Consider the following 18,867-nt stretch of genomic DNA (forward strand, 5'->3'; position numbering starts at 1 on the left):
GTAATCAAAAATAAAGGAATACGAGAAATTAAGACACATGGCCTGCTTAAAATCAGGACTGGCTTACAACACTGAAGAGTAGTGGAACGCAGGGAACTGCAATACTGTCTGCACTGAGAAACAGGCGTGCCAAACAGAACAACAGAGGAAGTGAATGACCTTCACTACTCCACACTTTATTTTTTATTTTCATTTTTTGCATCCTTTACTCAAGAAACTAATTTTTTTTCTTTTTTCCTCACTTGATTTTACTTTTTTAATTATTACATTTTTATTTTCAATCTGTATTATTACTACTGCTATTTTATCTTTTTTTTAAGTGTCATTTTATTTTCTCTTCATTTTACTTTAGGATTAGTGTTCTACATTCTATTTTCATCTTTCCTTTAGCATCGTTTGACTTTATCTCAACTCTACCTTTATGCCATTACACTCTTCCTAACCTTCCCCTTTTCGGTGTCCTGTTTATCTTACCCCTTTCCTCCTTTAGATTTTCCCTATTCTTTCTGTTTACCCCCTGTTAAAATTTCACCCTACTTATATACCTAATCTCCAATCCCCTGCTCCAAATCCATACACACCTCTCTCTTCACTGTCTTAACTATCCAAAAAATTGTTTTTCTCTCTGTCCTTTTGTTGTTGTTCGCTTGAATGTAGATTATATCGAATTTTTATGCTTTTTTGTGAGACTGTTTTGCTTATTCTTCTTTTGTTTATTTTTTTGTTTTGTTTTGTGCTTCTGTTTTCCCTTGCCTCACTCAATATTAGTTGGTGTTGTAGTTTGTATTAATCCCCAGGTACTTGTTGCTGGCATTTGCTGGGATTAGTGATTGTTCTATTGGAGTTTTATCCCCAATATATATAGTCTGTTCCCCTTTCTCTCTTGGTCTCTTTCTTGTCTCTCTTACTTTTTTTTTTCCCTTTTCCCAATTTAATTTTGACACTCCTTTTTTTTTCTTCTTTCTTTCTTTTTCCTCTTCTTCTTTCTCTCCTATCCCCTAATTTGCCTTTCTCTGGTGGTCACCTTTATTGGAGGTTATTAATATTGTGAATACATTTCTGTTCAGTGCCTTGTGTGTTGTACCTGGTAGTGCTGTATTTTGTGCCTTTAAATCAACGCAGGAGAGAGAGAACTACATAACCAGACACCCAGAGAAGAGAGACTATGGGGAGACAAAGAAACAGCCCACATATGAAAGAAAAGTAGGCATCACCAGAAAAGGAAATAAACGAAATGGAGGCAAGCAACCTTCCAGAAAAAGAATTCAGAGAAATGGTCATAAGGTGGCTGAAAAGAATGGAAGACAAATTCGACAATATGAGCAAGAACCAAGAGGAAATGAAGAAGAACCAAGAAGAAATGAAAAATGACATTGCTGCTGTAAATAACTCAATAGAAAGCATCAAGAGTAGACTAGAAGAAGCAGAGGACTGCATCAGTGAGCTAGAAGACAAGATGGGAAAAAATACCCAAGTAGAGCAACTTCTAGAAAAAAAAATTAAAAGGCAGGAGGAGAGCCTAAGGGAACTTTGGGACAACATGAAACAAAACAAAATCCGCATAATAGGGGTTCCAGAAAGAAAGGAAGCTGAGCAAGGAATAGAAAACCTCTTTGAAGAAATAATGACAGAAAATTTCCCTGATATAGGGAAGAAAAAACCCACACAAATCCAAGAAGCTCACAGAGTCCCAAGCAAAATGAACCCCAAAACACCGACACCAAGACACATTATAATTAAATTGGCAAACACCAATGACAAAGTAAGAATCTTAAAAGCGGCAAGAGAGAGACAGAAAGTTACCTACAAAGGAACCCCCATCAGACTAGCAACTGATTTCTCAATAGAAACTCATCAGGCCAGAAGGGAATGGAATGAAATATACAAAGTCATGCAAAGGAAGGGTCTGAATCCAAGAATACTGTACCCAGCAAGGCTATCAATCAAAATTGAAGGTGAAATCAGGAGCTTCACAGACAAAAAAGGACTAAGGGAATTTATTACCACCAAACCAGCAATGCAAGAAATGCTAAAGGGTCTGCTGTAAAAAAAAAAAAAAAGAAATAGGAAGCGAAGAAAGAACACAGGGGTAAAGAATAGGAATGGCGACAAATAAGTACCTATCAATAATAACTTTAAATGTAAATGGATTAAATGCCCCAATCAAAAGACATAGGGTAACGGACTGGATAAGAAAACACGACCCATATATCTGCTGTCTACAAGAAACCCACCTCAGAAAAAAAGACGCACACATACTGAGGGTGAAGGGATGAAAAAAGGTTTTCCAGGCAAATGGAACTGAAAAAAAGCTGGGGTAGCAATACTTATATCTGACAAATTAGATCTCAAAGTGAAGGACATAACAAGAGATAAGGAAGGCCACTTCATAATACTAAATGGAGCAATCCAACAAGAAGAAATAACTCTGGTAAACATATATGCACCCAATACAGGGGCACCCAAATACATAAAAAAAAACTCCTGGAGGATATCAAGGGAGAGATTGACAGCAATACAATCATAGTAGGAGACCTTAATACCCCACTATCACCATTGGACAAATCCTCTAAACAAAAAATCAGCAAAGAAACATCAATCCTAAATGACTCACTAGACAAGATGGAATTAATTGACATCTTCAGAACATTTCACCCCAAAGCCACAGAATATACATTCTTCTCAAGTGCACATGGGTCATTTTCAAAGATAGACCATATGTTGGGACATAGGCAAAGTCTCTTCAAATTCAAGAAGATAGAAATCATATCAAGCATCTTCTCAGACCACAGTGGCATAAAACTGGAAATCAACTACAATAAAAACAACCCAAAGAAATCAAACACATGGAAACTAAACAGCATGCTATTAAACCATGACTGGGTTACCAGAGAGATGAAAGAAGAAATAAAAAACATCATGGCAACAAATGACAATGAAAACACTATAATCCAAAATCTATGGGACACAGCGAAAGCAGTCTTGAGAGGGAAGTTCATAGCTCTACAAGCCTACTGCAAAAAACAAGAAACAATGGTAATAAATTACCTAACCCAACAACTCAAAGAGTTAGAAAAAGAGCAACAAGAAAAGCCCAGTGTAAGCAGAAGGAAGGAAATAATAAAGATCAGAGCAGAAATAAATGACATAGAGACCAAAGAAACAATACAAAAGATCAACAAAACCAAGAGCTGGTTCTTTGAAAGGATAAACAAGATTGATGAACCTCTAGCCAGGCTCACCAAGAAGCAAAGAGAGAGGACCCAAATAAACAAAATCAGAAATGAAAGAGGTGAAATAACAACAAATCCTGCCGAAATACAAAGGATTGTTAAAAAATACTACAAACAACTCTATTCCAACAAACTGGACAACCTGGAGGAAATGGACATATTCCTAGAAAAATATAACCTTCCAAAACTCAGTCAGGAAGAAGCCAAGCAGCTCAATATGCCAGTAACTATGGAAGAAATTGAAGCAGTCATCAAAGAGCTTCCGGCAAACAAAAGCCCGGGGCCAGACGGCTTCACAGGAGAGTTTTACCAAACATTCAAGGAAGAACTAAAACCTATCCTCCTCAGATTATTCCAAAAAATTCAAGAGGAAGGAACACTTCCAAACTCCTTCTATGAAACCAGCATCACCCTAATACCAAAACCAGATAAAGACAACACAATGAAGGAGAATTACAGGCCAATATCCCTCATGAATGTAGATGTCAAAATCCTCAACAAAATTCTAGCAAATCGGATCCAGCAGTACATCAGAAAGATCATACACCATGACCAAGTAGGGTTTATCCCAGGAATGCAGGATGGTACAATATCCGCAAATCAATAAATGTGATACATCACATAAACAAATTGAGAGATAAAAATCACATAGTCATATCAATTGATGCAGAAAAAGCATTTGACAAAATCCAACACCCTTTCTTTATAAAAACTCTCAACAAGGTGGGAATAGAAGGATCATACCTCAACATAATAAAAGCTATATATGATAAACCCACAGCTAACATCATACTCAATGGGCAAAAACTAAAACCATTTCTCCTAAGAACAGGAATAAGACAGGGATGCCCACTCTCACCACTCCTGTTTGACATAGTACTGGAAGTATTAGCCATTGCCATAAGACAAGAAGAAGAAATAAAAGGCATCCAAATTGGAAAAGAAGAAGTAAAGCTGTCCTTATTTGCAGATGACATGATATTGTACATAAAAAACCCGAAAGACTCCATCAAAAAACTAACAGACTTAATAAATGAATTCGGCAATGTAGCAAGATACAAAATTAATGCCAAGAAATCTATGGCATTTCTATACACCAACACTGAACTTACAGAAAGAGAGACTAAAAAAGCAATCCCATTTTCCATCGCACCAAAAAAATTAAGATACTTAGGAATAAACCTAACCAAGGAAGTAAAAGACCTATACGCAGAAAACTACAGGACACTGAAAAAAGAGATAGAGGAAGATGTACACAGATGGAAGAACATACCATGTTCATGGATTGGTAGAATCAACATCATTAAAATGTTGATACTACCCAAAGCAATCTATAGATTTAATGCACTCCCCATTAAAATACCAACGGCATATTTCACAGACCTAGAAAGAACTCTCCAAAAATTCATCTGGAATAAAAAAAGACCCCGAATAGCCACAGCAATCCTGAGAAAGAAGAATAAAGTAGGAGGGATCTCAATACCAGATTTCAAGCTGTATTACAAAGCCACTGTCCTCAAAACAGCCTGGTACTGGCACAAGAACAGACATATAGATCAATGGAATAGAATAGAGAATCCAGATATCGACCCAAACCAATATGCGCAATTAATATTTGACAAAGGAGGCATGAGCATACAATGGAGTCAAGACAGTCTCTTCAATAAATGGTGTTGGGAAAATTGGACAGATACATGCAAAAAAATGAAACTAGATCACCAACTTACACCATACACAAAAATAAACTCAAAATGGATACAGGACTTAAATATAAGATGGGAAACCATAAAAATACTAGAGGAATCCACAGGCAGCAAAATCTCAGACATATGCCAAAAGAACTTTTTCAGTGATAATGCCCCTAGGGCAATGGAAGCCAAAGAGAAAATAAACAAATGGGACTACATCAAAATAAAAAGCTTTTGCACAACAAAAGAAACCATCAACAAAACAAGAAACCCCACTGTATGGGAGAACATATTTGCAAATGTTATCACTGATAAAGGTTTAATCTCCAACATCTACAGGCAGCTTATACAACTTAATAAAAGGAAGATAAATGATCCAATAAAAAAATGGGCAACGGACCTAAATAGAATCTTTTCGAAAGAAGACAGAAGGAAGGCCAAGAGACACATGAAAACATGCTCAAAGTCACTAATTATCCGAGAGATGCAAATCAAAACGACAATGCCATACCATCTCACACCTGTCAGAATGGCTATCATCAACAAATCAACAAACGACAAGTGTTGGCGAGGATGCGGAGAAAAAGGAACCCTCGTGCACTGCTGGTGGGAATGCAGACTGGTGCAGCCACAGTGGAGAACAGTATGGAGTTTCCTCAAAAAACTGAAAATGGAACTCCCATTTGACCCAGTAATCCCACTCCTAGGAATATATCCTAAGAAACTAGAAACACCAATCAGAAAGGATATATGCACCCCTATGTTCATAGCAGCACAATTTACAATAGCTAAGATTTGGAAACAGCCTAGGTGCCCGTCAGCAGGTGACTGGATCAGAAAACTATGGTACATCTACACAATGGAATACTATGCTGCCATAAAAAAAGAAGGAATTACTACCATTTGTAGGCACCTGGATGGAATTAGAGAACATTATGCTAAGTGAAATAAGCCAGTCAATGAAAGAAAAATACCACATGATCTCACTCATTTTGGGATAATGAAAAACATTATAAACTGATGAACAAAAAGATAGATACAGAGGCAGTAAAGCATCAAACAGACTGTCAAATTACAGCGGTAAGGTTAGGGAGAGGTGGGGGAAATAAGAGATCAACTGAAGGACTTATATGCATGCATATAAGAGTAACCAACGGATGCAAAACATTGGGGGGTGAGGGCATGTATGGGAGTGGGGTGGGGGGCAATGGTAAGATATGTACACATATAATAACTTAAGAAAAAAAAAACAATGTAAATGTACTAAATGCCACTTGAGAACAGTTAAAATGGTGGATTTTATGTTATGTATATTTTAACACACCTTAAAAAGTAAATGCACACTTTTAAAGTTTTAGTTAAAATCTCTAGGGTTATCTTGGCAAAACCTGGGAATGAGGAGTCCTAGTTCCCTTCTCTGATCTTGGGCAAGACATTTTGGGGAAGTAAATTGTCTTCCTCTGTCAAATGGAGCTAAACAGCACCCTCTCTCCCCTCCTTCCCCTTCACACCCTCTCTCCCTTCACACCTCAGAGAGATGGGTCAAAAGCACGCCTGGAAGTGGCAGGCACATCCAGATGGTCCCCTTTACCCTCAACGAGGGGAGGCCCAGGCCCGGATTATCCGTTCTCAGAGACACTGGGATCCCTTTTCTGGACCCTGCCCGGGGGCAGGAGGGCTTCTCACCCTTGCCAGCTCCCACCGCCGACCTGGCTCAGCCTGGGGCCCCGTGCCAGCCCAGTGTTGGCACTCAGCAGGCGCTCAACATTTATTTTGTACTTGAGAGGACACCCTCATCGAGCCCTGTTCACTTTTATACCAACTTAGTGCAGATTGGCCTAAGGAAGAAGCCAATTTTTGTTGGTAAGAAAGCTGGGGGGTGATAGGTCTTGAAGACACAGGAAATGAGCAGGCTCTGCACTGCTGCAGATAATGTCTAAGCAAGCCCACGTGTGGTGTGTGCCGTGCTGAGGGAAATGCCAGGGGGTCAGAGGGGCGGGACCTCTGGGGCCCCCAGGCTGACCTGCAGAGGTGACAGGGCTGGAAGGCAGCAGCTTTGAGCTTTGGGGTAGAGAGAGCGCTGACGGCACCCACGGATATAGTCTGGATTTTATGGAGACTCCCCCACCCAATGGGGTAAACTACATCTGAAGGAGGCACGAAGCGCTGTCCCCAGGTGACGGCCAGGAGATCAGGGCATCTTGGCAGGAGCGCGGTGGGCTCTTGGCACTCCTATGACACATGCCTGTGTGCGCCCGCAGCTCTGAGCCGGTGGGTGGCAGGGACCCCTTGCCTCCCAGATGGCGAACCCCGGTCAGGGTCTTATGTCCGGGTCCTCGACCCTGTGCGTGCGGTGCTGGGGGCCGACTTGGGTGGCGCTCGCCCCCGGGGTGCCGCGGGGGGGCGGGGAGAGCGGCGCCTGGCCCAGCCCCGCGGATGACAGGAGCGGGGAGCCGGGAGGGAGGAGCTGCCGAGCGCTCGGCGAGGAGCAGAGAGCGGAGCAGAGTGCGGGCGGCTGCGAGCGCGGAGCGGGGAGAGGCGCTGCCGCACGCGGCCAAGGACCATCCCCGGGGAACCGGCCTCTGTATGGCATGTGGCTGGTAACTTTCCTCCTGCTCCTGGACTCTTGGCACAAAGGTGAGCCCGCGCGAGCCGCAGGCTGCGGGGGCAGCGCCGGGAGCGCGCTCGCTGACGGCCAGGCAGGGTGCCGGGTGGGGTGCCAGGCGGGCTCCAGATGTCCGGGGACCGACCCGCTGCCTGGCCCTGGGTGGGTGGCAGCGGGGACAGGGCGAGCACCCGGAGAGGGGTCGGGTGAGAGTCCGCCCCGGGCCGCTCCTCTGGCCACTGTTCTTGCCGTTTTGGTGTCGAGGTGGGGGGTGGTGCCCGAGCCCCTCCCCCGCTCCTCACCGGGCGTAGTTCTGCCCCGACCCCTCCCCAGATCCCGAGCCGCTTCCTGCGGCTTGGGGGCGCTGGGACTCCGGGGTGCCCTCTGAGTTGCCCTCCGAGTGGCGGGGTCCTCGGGCCGTGAGTGTCCACGGGAGCGCTCGCTTCCTCCGGCCTCGGACCCGCCGGCTACTCCTCCTCCTCCCCCGTGCGCTTCCGCCGCCGGACCCCTGCGCCGCCCAAAAGGCGCCCAGTGAGCCGTGGCTGGATGCTCAGCAGAAGAGCTGGGGTCCCGAGAGCTGGGGTCCCTAGGAGAGCAAGTTGTTCTCCAAACCCAGAGACCGACCTCCCCAGCTCCCCTCCCCCTCCCGCCCCCTCGCCCCCGCCCCCCGCCCCGCGCACCGGGGCTTCGCTGCTCCGCCTTAGCTACTGAGCAGCGTGCTCCAAGGTGCCAGCTTCTCCGCTCTGTGCCCGTCAGCCGGTCAGCCGGACACGGCCAGGTCTTCTGTCCGGAGGAGCGGGGATGGGGATGAGGGGTAGGGGGCGTGTCGATGTCCTGGGAGAGGAAGCGTTGCCAGGGCGGGTCCAGGTGTCTGGCGTGCCCAGACCTGCTGCTGGCGCTGCACACCTGACCCTCGAAGCGGCCGGGACCGGCAACTGGCAATTGGAAGGGAGCAGATGTCTCGGACCAGAGCGCCGGGGCACCGAGTCGGGCCTGGCCGTTCTGGCGGTCGGGCTCCCAGGCTTTGGTAGAGGACGCCCGGGGGCGCGCAAATGGCGGGAGACCAGCAGCCGAACTCCGCGCCCTTGTGTGGGGAGCACACGCGCTGTGCGCTCTGCTTCCTGGGTTCAGCCCTCCAACTTTTCTCCTTCGCGCCTGGGGGCGGTTTCTCCCCTGCCCCCCTTTGCCCAGGGGGTGACCCGGGAGGAGCGACTACTCTTGACCCCTGGGCGATGGGGGAAGGGCAGTCCAGCCAATGGCTGGCGCTCCAGGGGGTCCAGTCTTCCGTGCAGAGGTCCCAGGGTGTGGCGTCCCCAATCCGCTGTAGCTGGATGCTGCATCTCCTGGCTTTGGGGGAGGAGGTAACCCCTATTCTATTTGTCAAAGTCAGACTGAAGGCCAAGGCACTGCTGGGGTTTGCCTGGAGGCCTGGTGAGGGGCAGCCGGGGGTGGGGGGGGAGACCCTCCCAGTCGTGGACTAGGTGAGTTTCTCAGACCCAGTGGGGTCGCTGGGGGCCACACCAAGCCTGGGCCAGGTTGGTTAACACCTTGCCCCCTGCACAGCACCTTCCTGTCCCACTTTCGGGGAACAAGAAGGCCGTCTAGCGTTCAAGTTCCCCCCACACCCCTCTACACACACAACGCAGCCTCCCTCTCCCAGGCTCTTCCTGCCTCCCCCGCCCCGCAGGCTGGCTCGGCTTGCAGTTTTAATTACATTAATATTAAAAATACATAAAGTGAGGAGCGGCGGGTTCTCTCTCGGGTTCTCTCTCACCCCCACCCCTTTTCTATTTTGTCTCGTGAGAAAGCAGGGGCCTGAGCCCTGCACACAGAGGCTCAGCTTTGTCCTCAACCTGCCCCACCCCCCTCTTTCTGGGGACCTCCTCCTGAGCAGCCCATTCCCAGGAGTGGAGGCCCCTGAGCAGCAGAACCTCATGCCCCTCCCCCTCCCAGAAGCGGGGCATTAATAAATGAAGCTCCGCTATTCGATAGGCGGCAGCAGATGGAGGTGGGGGCGGAGAAGGCCCAGAGGACGACAGGGTGCCCAGGGACAGCATCTTTCCAACTTGAGAAAGAAGTTGCCCCTGTCGTAGGTCGAGTAGGAGGTTGGAGGTGCAGGTCAGGCAGCACCTGAGCAGCTCTTTGGCCTGCAGAGCCCTGGCGCGCCTGCCATTCAGCTGCTCCAGCCTCTGCGCTGGGCGCGGGCGCCTCGCTAGGCAGGCCTTCCTTTTGCTTAGAGCCTTGATTGGGTCTTAGGTGCCAGGTTGGTCCCCTGGGCCTATTCACTTGGGGTGACGTGGGGAGAGGGGCAGAAGCCGCTGGGGGAGATGCGATGCAGCAAGAGCAGGGGAGATCGGGTTTGGAGTATTTTTCTCTCCCGTTGCCAGCCACCCCCGCGGCACCAAAGAAAATGTAAATGTGATGTTCAAGCCTGTTTCAGAAAACAATACCCTCCTGCAATAATTTGTACGTCCATCTGTGAGGAGCGGGAGGAGGCAGAGCGAGAGGAGAGGAAATAAGAGGAGATGGCTCATCCTCTGGATGGGATTAAGCAGTTACTGAATGTGTTTTAAGCTTCTGTTATTTCCATTCCTCTCAAAACACCTTTTATTTTTATTTTTATTTATTTATTTGTTTGTTTGTTTGTTTGTTTATTGGATAAAGACTGAGCTCCGACTGATTCCCCAGAACTGAACTGGGAAGATATTTTATTAAGTGGCTATCGAGTCTCCAGTAACGGTCTTATTATCACCAAAACAAACCCCGGCTTGGGCAGCCTGATGAACCCCAGCGCGGCTCTCTCTGCTTCCATCCAGCGTGCCAGCATCTGTGTCGCCGGCATTTGCATTTTTACTGTGTAAAAGACCAGCTTCCCGGCAGTAAAATTCCTGTTTTCTAAAAGCCAAAGTAATGGGTTGCATTGATTTTTTTCATTTCCCACCCCAGCCTCTCCAATGGGGACTCGTGGTTCGTCTCTCTTGAGCATACCAAATTAAAAGCCTTCGTCAAACCATTAAGCAAATCTCTAAAACTCTGTTCGTGTCTAATTAAAAGAGGGGGAGAGGGGGAGATGTGTTTCAAAATCTTGAAATGGCAAACGCAACTCGGGAAGCAGGTGAAGGCCCAGTAAGCACTGGGGTGGGGCGGTGGGCAGCGGCTCTGGCGGTAGAATTACACGGGAGAGACTGGAACGGCCTTGGTGGCCTGCAAACCTTTCCGACGCTGCATATTCAGGGCTTCAGGCAGCTGCCGTTCCTGCATCTCTGCAGCAGAATGAGGCGCTCCACTAGAAACAAAAAGCAAGCAGGCAGTTGACCCAAAGGCAGCACTTAGGTTAGCAGCTCCCGGGAGGGGAGAGGCTTGTGTTCCTAGATTGGCAGGTGGGGAGGACGGGGGGGGGGGGGGGGGGGGCGGTGGGCATGCAAGCACCGGTTTGGCTAGAGATGTTTTGCTACAGAAGCAAGCCCCTAAACAGAGAGGCTGGGAGCCCCCCGGGCATAGGGTGAGGGTCTGCCCCAGCATCTCATGGGCAGACCTTTGGCCTTTGACAAAGGGGTGTGGACCTCAAGCCCCCTTACCTTCTCCAGGGCTTCAGGAAACCCATCCTGTGACTTGCGTGGTCCCCTGCCGGCCTGGTGGAGGATGATTTTGTTTGTGGATGCGTTGAAGGAAGGGTGGGTATTCAGAGAACATTTTGTTTTTCGGGTTAAGCTCCAGGCTGGGAGATTCTTCCCTCCATCAGGATCTCGGAGGAAGTATTTTTAGGGGACATTTGAAGCAGCTGAGAGGAGAGCCCCCACCCCCGAGTGCTTTCTCAGCTCTGAGCACCGTGTATTCCCGGGGGCAACAGGCCTGAGTGGGGTGAGCCACAGGCAGCAGAGATGGCCGGTGCCAGGAACTCAAGGGCAGGCCCTGGATTTGCATATAATTTACATTCAGATTTGCATGCTCACCTGCCCAGGCCAAGGGCCTCCCCCAGGAGCAGCCAGGCAGTGGCCTTTTCCTGGTAAGGAATGGGGGTGAGGCCAGACCGGAGGCCTGGGATTTGGGATGTCTCTCTCTCCTCTGCGTGTTAGGCTTGCATGGACTCAGCACCGGGCACTGGCTCTGCTGCTGGCGAGGCGGCCCTGGAGCTGCTATTGGGGTGGATTGGCAGTAATGGTCAGAGACCCCTATGGCCGACCAAGCTTGGGGCCTGGGTTGTCCCTCTTGTGCTGTGGGAAGAGGAGGGTGAAGAGAGGGACTCGCTGGCAGTGGGAACAGGGCCAGCACGAGCCTCAGGTGAGCGTACCCCGATGCCCGCCCGAGGCCCAGGGCTCAGGGCTGTGGCCTCCCCAGAAGCAGCCCCTGCTGAGAGGGGGTGTGGAGTGTGGCGAATTGTTCTTTTCCCTCCTGGTCTGTGGACGTCCAGCTTGGAGAGGCCATGGCCTCTGTGGGGCTTGAAGAAGAGCCAGCCTTCGTGTTCCAGTGCCATGGAGGCCATGGCCCTGCACGGCACCAGGCGGGGGCAGCAGGACGGCAGGCACTGTGGTCATAGAGGGAGGGGTGAAGAGTTGGGAGCCCTGCTGGAGGAGCGAAAACCAGGGCGGCTGGAGGGCTCCATGAGGGGAGGGGAGCCCGCTGGGATGCCTGCCTGGGGATGCGGCCTCAGGAATAGGTTTGTCTGCATTTCTAGGGTCCTGAGCAAAGCCTGCCGGGCAGGTGGGGCTCCAAGGCCTCCCAGCGGGGTTCTGGGCATGGCTAAAGGCCAGGGTGCCCACAGAGGTTTCAAAGGGGGGCCCTAAGGGAGTGGCTGGAGGTTGTGACAGGGAGGGCCGGCGGGGGAAGCTCAAGCTCCCTCTCACCGAGTCCTCCAACCAGAGAGTGTTATAGGTTGGAGTGTGAAGAGAGGACTAAGAGGCTTGCGCCTTGCGGGTGGGGTGGGACCCTGAGTCAGGCACACCTTCCTTCACAGCCTGGCTCTGCACTTCCTGAGACTCGTGGCACTTGGGGCGTCTCAGAGCCTCGTTCTCCAGCTATGAAATGGGGTTAAAGGAGACAATCCCTATAAAGCAGCCAGAGCAGAGTAGGTGCTCAATACACATATGACCTCTGCTTTTGTTCAGCACTGCTCCCCCTCCTCCCCTCCCATACCCCAGCCCCAGCAGACCTGCCTCGAGCAGTTGTACTGGCCAAGCCAACTGGCTTAGATGTAGCAATAAGAAAGACTGAGAGGTGACCAGGGCAGGGGACCCCCCGCCCCAATCACCAGCTGGGTAGCCTGCAGGACTCATCCTCAGTGAGAGAGCTGAGCCCTGCGGCACCAGGCGTCCCTGGGACCCAGCACCCCCCTTTCCTGGCCATGGCTGACGGTAACAGCAGAAAAGGTGAGGGCAGAGGTTGGCTCCAGTCTTGGCTATGGGGGTGAGGCAAAGGCCAGCCTCCTACCTGCCAAAGGAAAGCTGGGATTGGTTGCTAAATCTCTACCAGGATTGAACAGAGTAAGAACTGTCTGGATTTGATGCCATAAAGCTGATGTAAATGGGCCACACAGGGTGAGCCCCATAACTGTAGCGGGGTGGCTTTCTCTGTCTCTCCTGCTGGGAGAAGTCTCCCTGGGTTTTAGGTAGTTGTGTATAGAGAATACTCTTGACAGCCCATGACCTTGGGTATCCCTTGACGACTCCACCCTCCATGACCTGGTCAGCCTCAGAGACATGGCATCTGACCCGGAGGCCAAGTGTTGCCCATGGCAGGTTGTGGCCTGTGGGCTCTCTGAGTGTGGGGCCGGCTGTGGGCACAGCAGCCCATGTGCCCTGTTGAACAGATGTTTGCCCAGGGCTGGGTGAGCATGAACAGTGTTAGCCTTGAGTACCTCCTCTGCCACCAGCAGCTATCCCTGCGTCCGTTCAGCCACCTATCCCACCTCCCCATGCCCTTGCTCTGCATGACGCATGCCCTGACCAGTTCCAAGATCATCGTCTTCATGAAGAACAGTCATTCCATGAGAGCTGCCTGCCCATTGAACTGTGTGTGTGAGTGTGTGTGTATGAGTGTTTGCGTGAGAAAGAGCATTGTCCATGGGCCTGGAGAATAAAGCTTGGCCTAAGTTAGGCGGGTTACCTAAGAGTTCATGTGCCTCTATTTCCTAATCTGTAAAATGGGCACATCACCCCTGTCCTGACTGTCCCACAGAGCTCTTCTTACTGCATGTGTGGGAGAAGGATGAGGGGCATCCCTGGTACATCATATGACAACACTTTGTAAACCGAACAGGGTAACATATAAACACACACATGTAAAAACCACATAAAAATCAGTTTCAGCCTTGTGAATGCTCTGCTGAAAGAGGAGGTATAATTACTGTCATTTCCTCACAGGGAAGCGAAGGTCTCGCAGCTGCGTGGGGCGGCCTCCCCCTTCCGGGGCCCCACGTCTAGAGAATGTTCGCAGCCTTTGCTTTCATCTGCATGGGAACAGCTGAGGAAGCGCGTCCAGGCTGCAGCAGCTTTCGGAGCAGAGGCGGCAGATTCCCGTGGCCCCACGCCCAGGGGTGTGGAAGCCCCTCCCTGGTCCCTCCCAGGCCCCTGTGGCAGGCTTCTGCTCAGCCTCCGGAACCTTCCCAGAGTGCGAGGCTCCCTGCCCAGCACCCAGTCTGGTGGGGACATCCCTGAGCTCTGGGTCCTACCTTGTGTGACCTCATTTGAATGAGAGCAACAACTGGAACCAGGTCCTGAGAGGCCTGCTGAGTCAGGGTCCCGGACACATGGCTGCTGGGGAGGGTGGAGGCCTGCTCTGGGGGGGTGGGGGAGAGGCAGAGGCCTTGCCTCGGGGTGACTGCGTGGGCAAAAGTCTCCTAGGTAGAAGGCGTCCGCCAGTCAGTTGCCTGCTCCCCACAGCTTCCCACCAGCAGTGGGTCTCCCTTGGCTCCAGCCCCTCCGGCCCCAGGAAACGCCTTCCCTCCCAGGCGCTCGCCTGGTCATAGGGCTCGACTATGACAGTCACCTTTGGAATTGGCCACCCCGGTCCAGGCCCGTGCCTCTGCTCACTGGTCCTCTTCCGCCCTCTAGGCCATGTGGCTCTAGGGCAGGGGTGGGCAAACTTTTTGACTCGAGGGCCACAATGGGTTCTTAAATTGGACCGGAGGGCCGGAACAAAAGCATGGATGGAGTGTTTGTGTGAACTAATATAAATTCAAAGTAAAGGAGCGGAGGGGAGAGCAAGAGAACCCTCCGCTCTTTCGGCTCCGCGGGCCAGAGAGAACAGCCAAACGGGCTGGATCCGGCCCGCGGGCCGTAGTTTGCCCACGGCTGCTCTAGGGGAAGCCTCTGCCCCTTGCGAACCGTGAACGGCTCATGGGCACATGTGCTGCCTCCTGGGCCTCTAATCCAGGCACCCGGAGTCCCTGCTCCCTCTCATGCTCCCTCATGACGGCATTTCCTCTCCACGCTGCGTCTCCATTCCTGAGGTGCTGCTGCGGCAAGTGGAGGCCCCGAATGGAAAGCGGTGGAGGCGGGTCTATCCCAGCCAGGACACCAGGCAGGACAAGGCTCTTTCTCGTTAGTACACACACACACACACACACACACACACACACACACACACACACCTGCCGAAGGAAAGCTGGGATTGGTTGCTAAATCTCTACCAGGATTGGACAGAGTAAGAACTGTCTGGCTTTGATGCCATAAAGCCGATGTAAATGGGCCACACGGGTGAGCTCCATACCTGTAGCAGGGTGGCTTTCTCTGTCTCTCCTGCTGGGAGGAGTCTCCCTGGGTTTTTGTGCATAGAGAACACCCTTGACAGCCCATGCCCTTGGGGTCCCTGGACAACTCCATCCTCCATGACCCAGATGAAGGTTTCTCCACAGGCCCCAGGGCCCTTCCCTGAGGGCGATGCTCCGCAGAGAACGCAGCCTTGCGGGGGGGGGGGGCGGGGGGGAGCAGAGAGCCCTCTCTGGGCCAGCTGTGGGATGAGGACCTGGGTGCACAGGTCCACCACTCTAGACCTCACTCTCTCCATCAGGAAATGGAGGGGATTGGACAAAATAATCTTTTAAGTCCCTCAAGCATTAGCAGTCTAAATCGAGGGATCTGTGGGACAACTGTGCTGTCTGGCCAGCTCCCTGGGAGGCCCTCCTGCCACGAGGCCCTGGGACAGGCCCTGTCGGGAAGGGGCTGGAGGTCAGAGTCTGTTCACTGTCAGCTGTTGGCTCGTAATTTCTCCTAGAGCCAGTGGTGCAGGGCCGTTAGGCTGAAGGGTGGTTGATCTTTACCGGGTCCTGTAGGTTCCTGGTTGCTGGTTACAGGAACTGTTTGTGCTAAGAATCTTTAAAAAATGGGAAAAAAAGAGCCCTGGCCGGTTTTGCTCAGTGGATAGACCTGCAGACCAAAGGGTCCTGGGTTCGATTCCAGTCAAGGGCACTTACCATGGTTGCAGGGTCCTCCCGAGCCTGGGCCCTGGTTGGAGCACATGCAGGAGGCAACCAATCGATGTGTTTCTCTCACATCAATGTTTCTCTCTGTCTCTCCCTCTCTCTTCCACTATCTCTAAAAATCAATGGAAAAACATCCTCGGGTAAGGATTAAGCAAAAAAAAAGAAGAAAAAAGAACAATCATGTTTCTGATGGACAGAGGTGAGGTATTTGGACCCTGGCCGTGCTTCTCGATGGGGTAGGACAGCCTCCCCAGGGGCGTTTGGAAATGGGGGTGGGTGGTATTTTGGCATCTCGGTGCCTAGAGTAAGGAGCTGCCAGCATTTCATTGTGGAGAGGACATACTGGGGATAAAGTGTTTGATGTCTGGGACAGTCCCAAATAAATCAGGACTCTTATACCCAAATTGCTGTCCTTCATCAGAGACCCCCTGTGGTATGTTCACAGCCTGGAGACAGGACACATCTGGGATGCTGGCCCCTTGAGAGGCACAGCTATAGAAAGGGACCTGGGGCCTCAGGTTCTGCTCTCTCACTGTAACAGTGGCCTCGTGTGGCAGCCACATTCCGGGGGCTGGTGTCAGGGTCAAAGGCACTGTAATGCAAGTAAAGGATCTGCATGGCACCTGGCAAAAGCCAAGTGCTGCAAAGACACAGTGGGCACAGGCATGGTGAGGATGGTGAAGCAGGTGTGCCCGGTGCCGGGGAGCTGTGGACTGAAGGCACCGGACTCCGTCCCCGCTGCTCCATCTCGTCCCAGGGGAAGGACCAGCTTTGGCCGCCTACAAGTGCTCTGGTGCTGTCTGGGGAGATCGCCTCCTCCTGCCAAGGGCCTGGACTCCGTCTGTCTCCAAGATGCACACACAGTAGGGCTTCCGGATGCTGCCGCCAGACCCGCTCTCTGAGCTGGGTTTGGATGGGTGCAGGGGTTGGCTGGGCCCCACTGGTTGATCCTCTCTGGGCCAGTTTTTCCAGCTGTGGGATGAGGACAGTCAGTGAAGACAAACAGTATACCAGAGGTAGGTTTCCAGTTGTTTGTATGGAAAACAATACAATAACTAATAAATCAGACAAGAGCAAACTGGTTTGTGTGCTCACACTATAAACCTAGTTTTGCCCGCCTGCATGGGAGTGGAAGTTTGTGTGGAGATCAGCCTCGCCATGAACCGGGAGCCTCACAGGTCCGCACGGCTGCCGGGCCGGGATGGGCTAGCGCAATGCTTTGTCCTTGCATGACCTCGATCAGCAGGTTAAGTCACTGCGGTGCGAAGGTCCTCAGGCCGAGCCAGGAGAATGCCCATTGCTGGGAAAGGTGACCTTGGAGCCCAGATGGCAGATCTGTCTTTCCCCAGAGGAGGGCGGCCCTGCGTGGAGACAGGACCACCTGAATCAGAAAGAGCTTCCTGACGGGCAGACGGCCCCCCCACCTTCTGGTGGGTCTGCACTTTACACAGCTGCAGCGTTTCTTACATGGAGTGACGTTTGAGCTTCGGTCTTTCGTTGTGTCGTTGTTATTAGTATGATTGTAGGTGAGAGGTAATGTTTGTTGAGGGTATTTATTTCACAGTTAATGCCTGTGCGCTAATGATAACACTGATAACGTCAAAAAATACTGAGGGGGCCGGCCCTTTCTCACCAGGAACCATCACCACTAAACTCACCTACCTGCCAGCCCTCTGCACGGGTCAGTGCTGGCCCAGGTCACACCTGACACAGAGGTCAGTGCTGGCCAGGTCACACCTGACACAGAGGTCAGTGCTGGCCAGGTCACACCTGACACAGAGGTCAGTGCTGGCCAGGTCACACTGACACAGAGGTCACACTGACACAGAGGTCACACCTGACACAGAGGTCACACTGACACAGAGGTCACACCTGACACAGAGGTCACACTGACACAGAGGTCACACCTGACACAGAGGTCACACTGACACAGAGGTCACACCTGACACAGAGGTCACACTGACACAGAGGTCACACCTGACACAGAGGTCACACCTGACACAGAGGTCACACTTGACACAGAGGTCAGCGCTGGCCGAAGGTCACACTGCTTGTACGCGGCAAAGCAGGGAATCACTCGTAGGGAGCCTGGCTGCAGGGTTTGAGTGGGTAGCCATTGTGCTGAGTGCCCAGTGCTGGGCTAGGCCCCGGGATGGAGTGGTGAGCGGGAGGGAGCTCACAGCCTGCAGGGAGCCCTGCCCACTTCCCCTGCCTCCTTGCTCCCGAGGACCTGCTCTGCCCTCCCACCCTCGTGGCTGTGCCCAGGCAGATGCCTCGCACAGGCCCCTGCGCTGGCTCAGCTCCCAGGGAGGAGCCCCATGAGTGAGACCAGTCAGTGTCCTGAAGGGGGAGAGCACAGTGCCCCTACCTCCTCCCCAGGCGAGGCCAAGTGGTGATGTCAGTCCCCTGGGGGTCATTTCCAATGATTGGGGATAATTCAGGGTGCACCTGGGAGGAAGCCTCGGTTGGCCAGACACCCCCCTCCCAACCCAGGGAGCCCACGGGTGTCCCCTTTCTTTCTACAAATGAATCCCCATGGCCGGACGCAGGGCAGAGTGAGGGAGTTGATGGAACAGGTATTTAGGTTTCGGGGGTGACCCTGGGGCAGCCAAATGCCCAGGACGATTTCTGATTTAAAAATATCGCTGTGCTATTTCCACTCGGCTAATCTCATGGCGGCGTGGAGCCTGTTCCATGGCGCGGCATCGGGTGCTCCGTGCTACCCACGAGGAGATTAACTGGGCTTAAGGCTGGGTGTCTGTCCCATCACAACCAAGCCCACGACTTCCATTTCCTATTAAAAACCCACTTTCCCCTCCGACCAGAGAAGCGCTGCTGTTGATCTGAGTGTCTCTCTTCACATAGGAAGTGCTGCCCCTCCTCTGGTTCTCTCTGCATATGCCCACTCAGCTGGCCAGGGAA

At 51.5% G+C, this 18,867-nt stretch overlaps 1 protein-coding gene across 1 annotated transcript in view; it reads left to right on the forward strand.

Annotated features, from left to right (window-relative positions):
• Positions 1 to 7,497: 7,497 nt before the first annotated feature.
• The window catches only part of DSCAML1 (DS cell adhesion molecule like 1), a 356,739-nt gene continuing 345,369 nt past the window's right edge, over positions 7,498 to 18,867 (forward strand). Inside the window, exon 1 of the mRNA XM_080642468.1 lies at positions 7,498 to 7,558. Coding sequence (XP_080498594.1) covers positions 7,513 to 7,558 — 46 coding nt within the window. The 5' untranslated portion in view covers positions 7,498 to 7,512. The remainder of the gene's footprint in view (positions 7,559 to 18,867) is intronic.

The sequence above is a fragment of the Plecotus auritus genome, assembly GCF_963455305.1.
Source record: "Plecotus auritus genome assembly, chromosome: 9".
NCBI lineage: Eukaryota > Metazoa > Chordata > Mammalia > Chiroptera > Vespertilionidae > Plecotus > Plecotus auritus.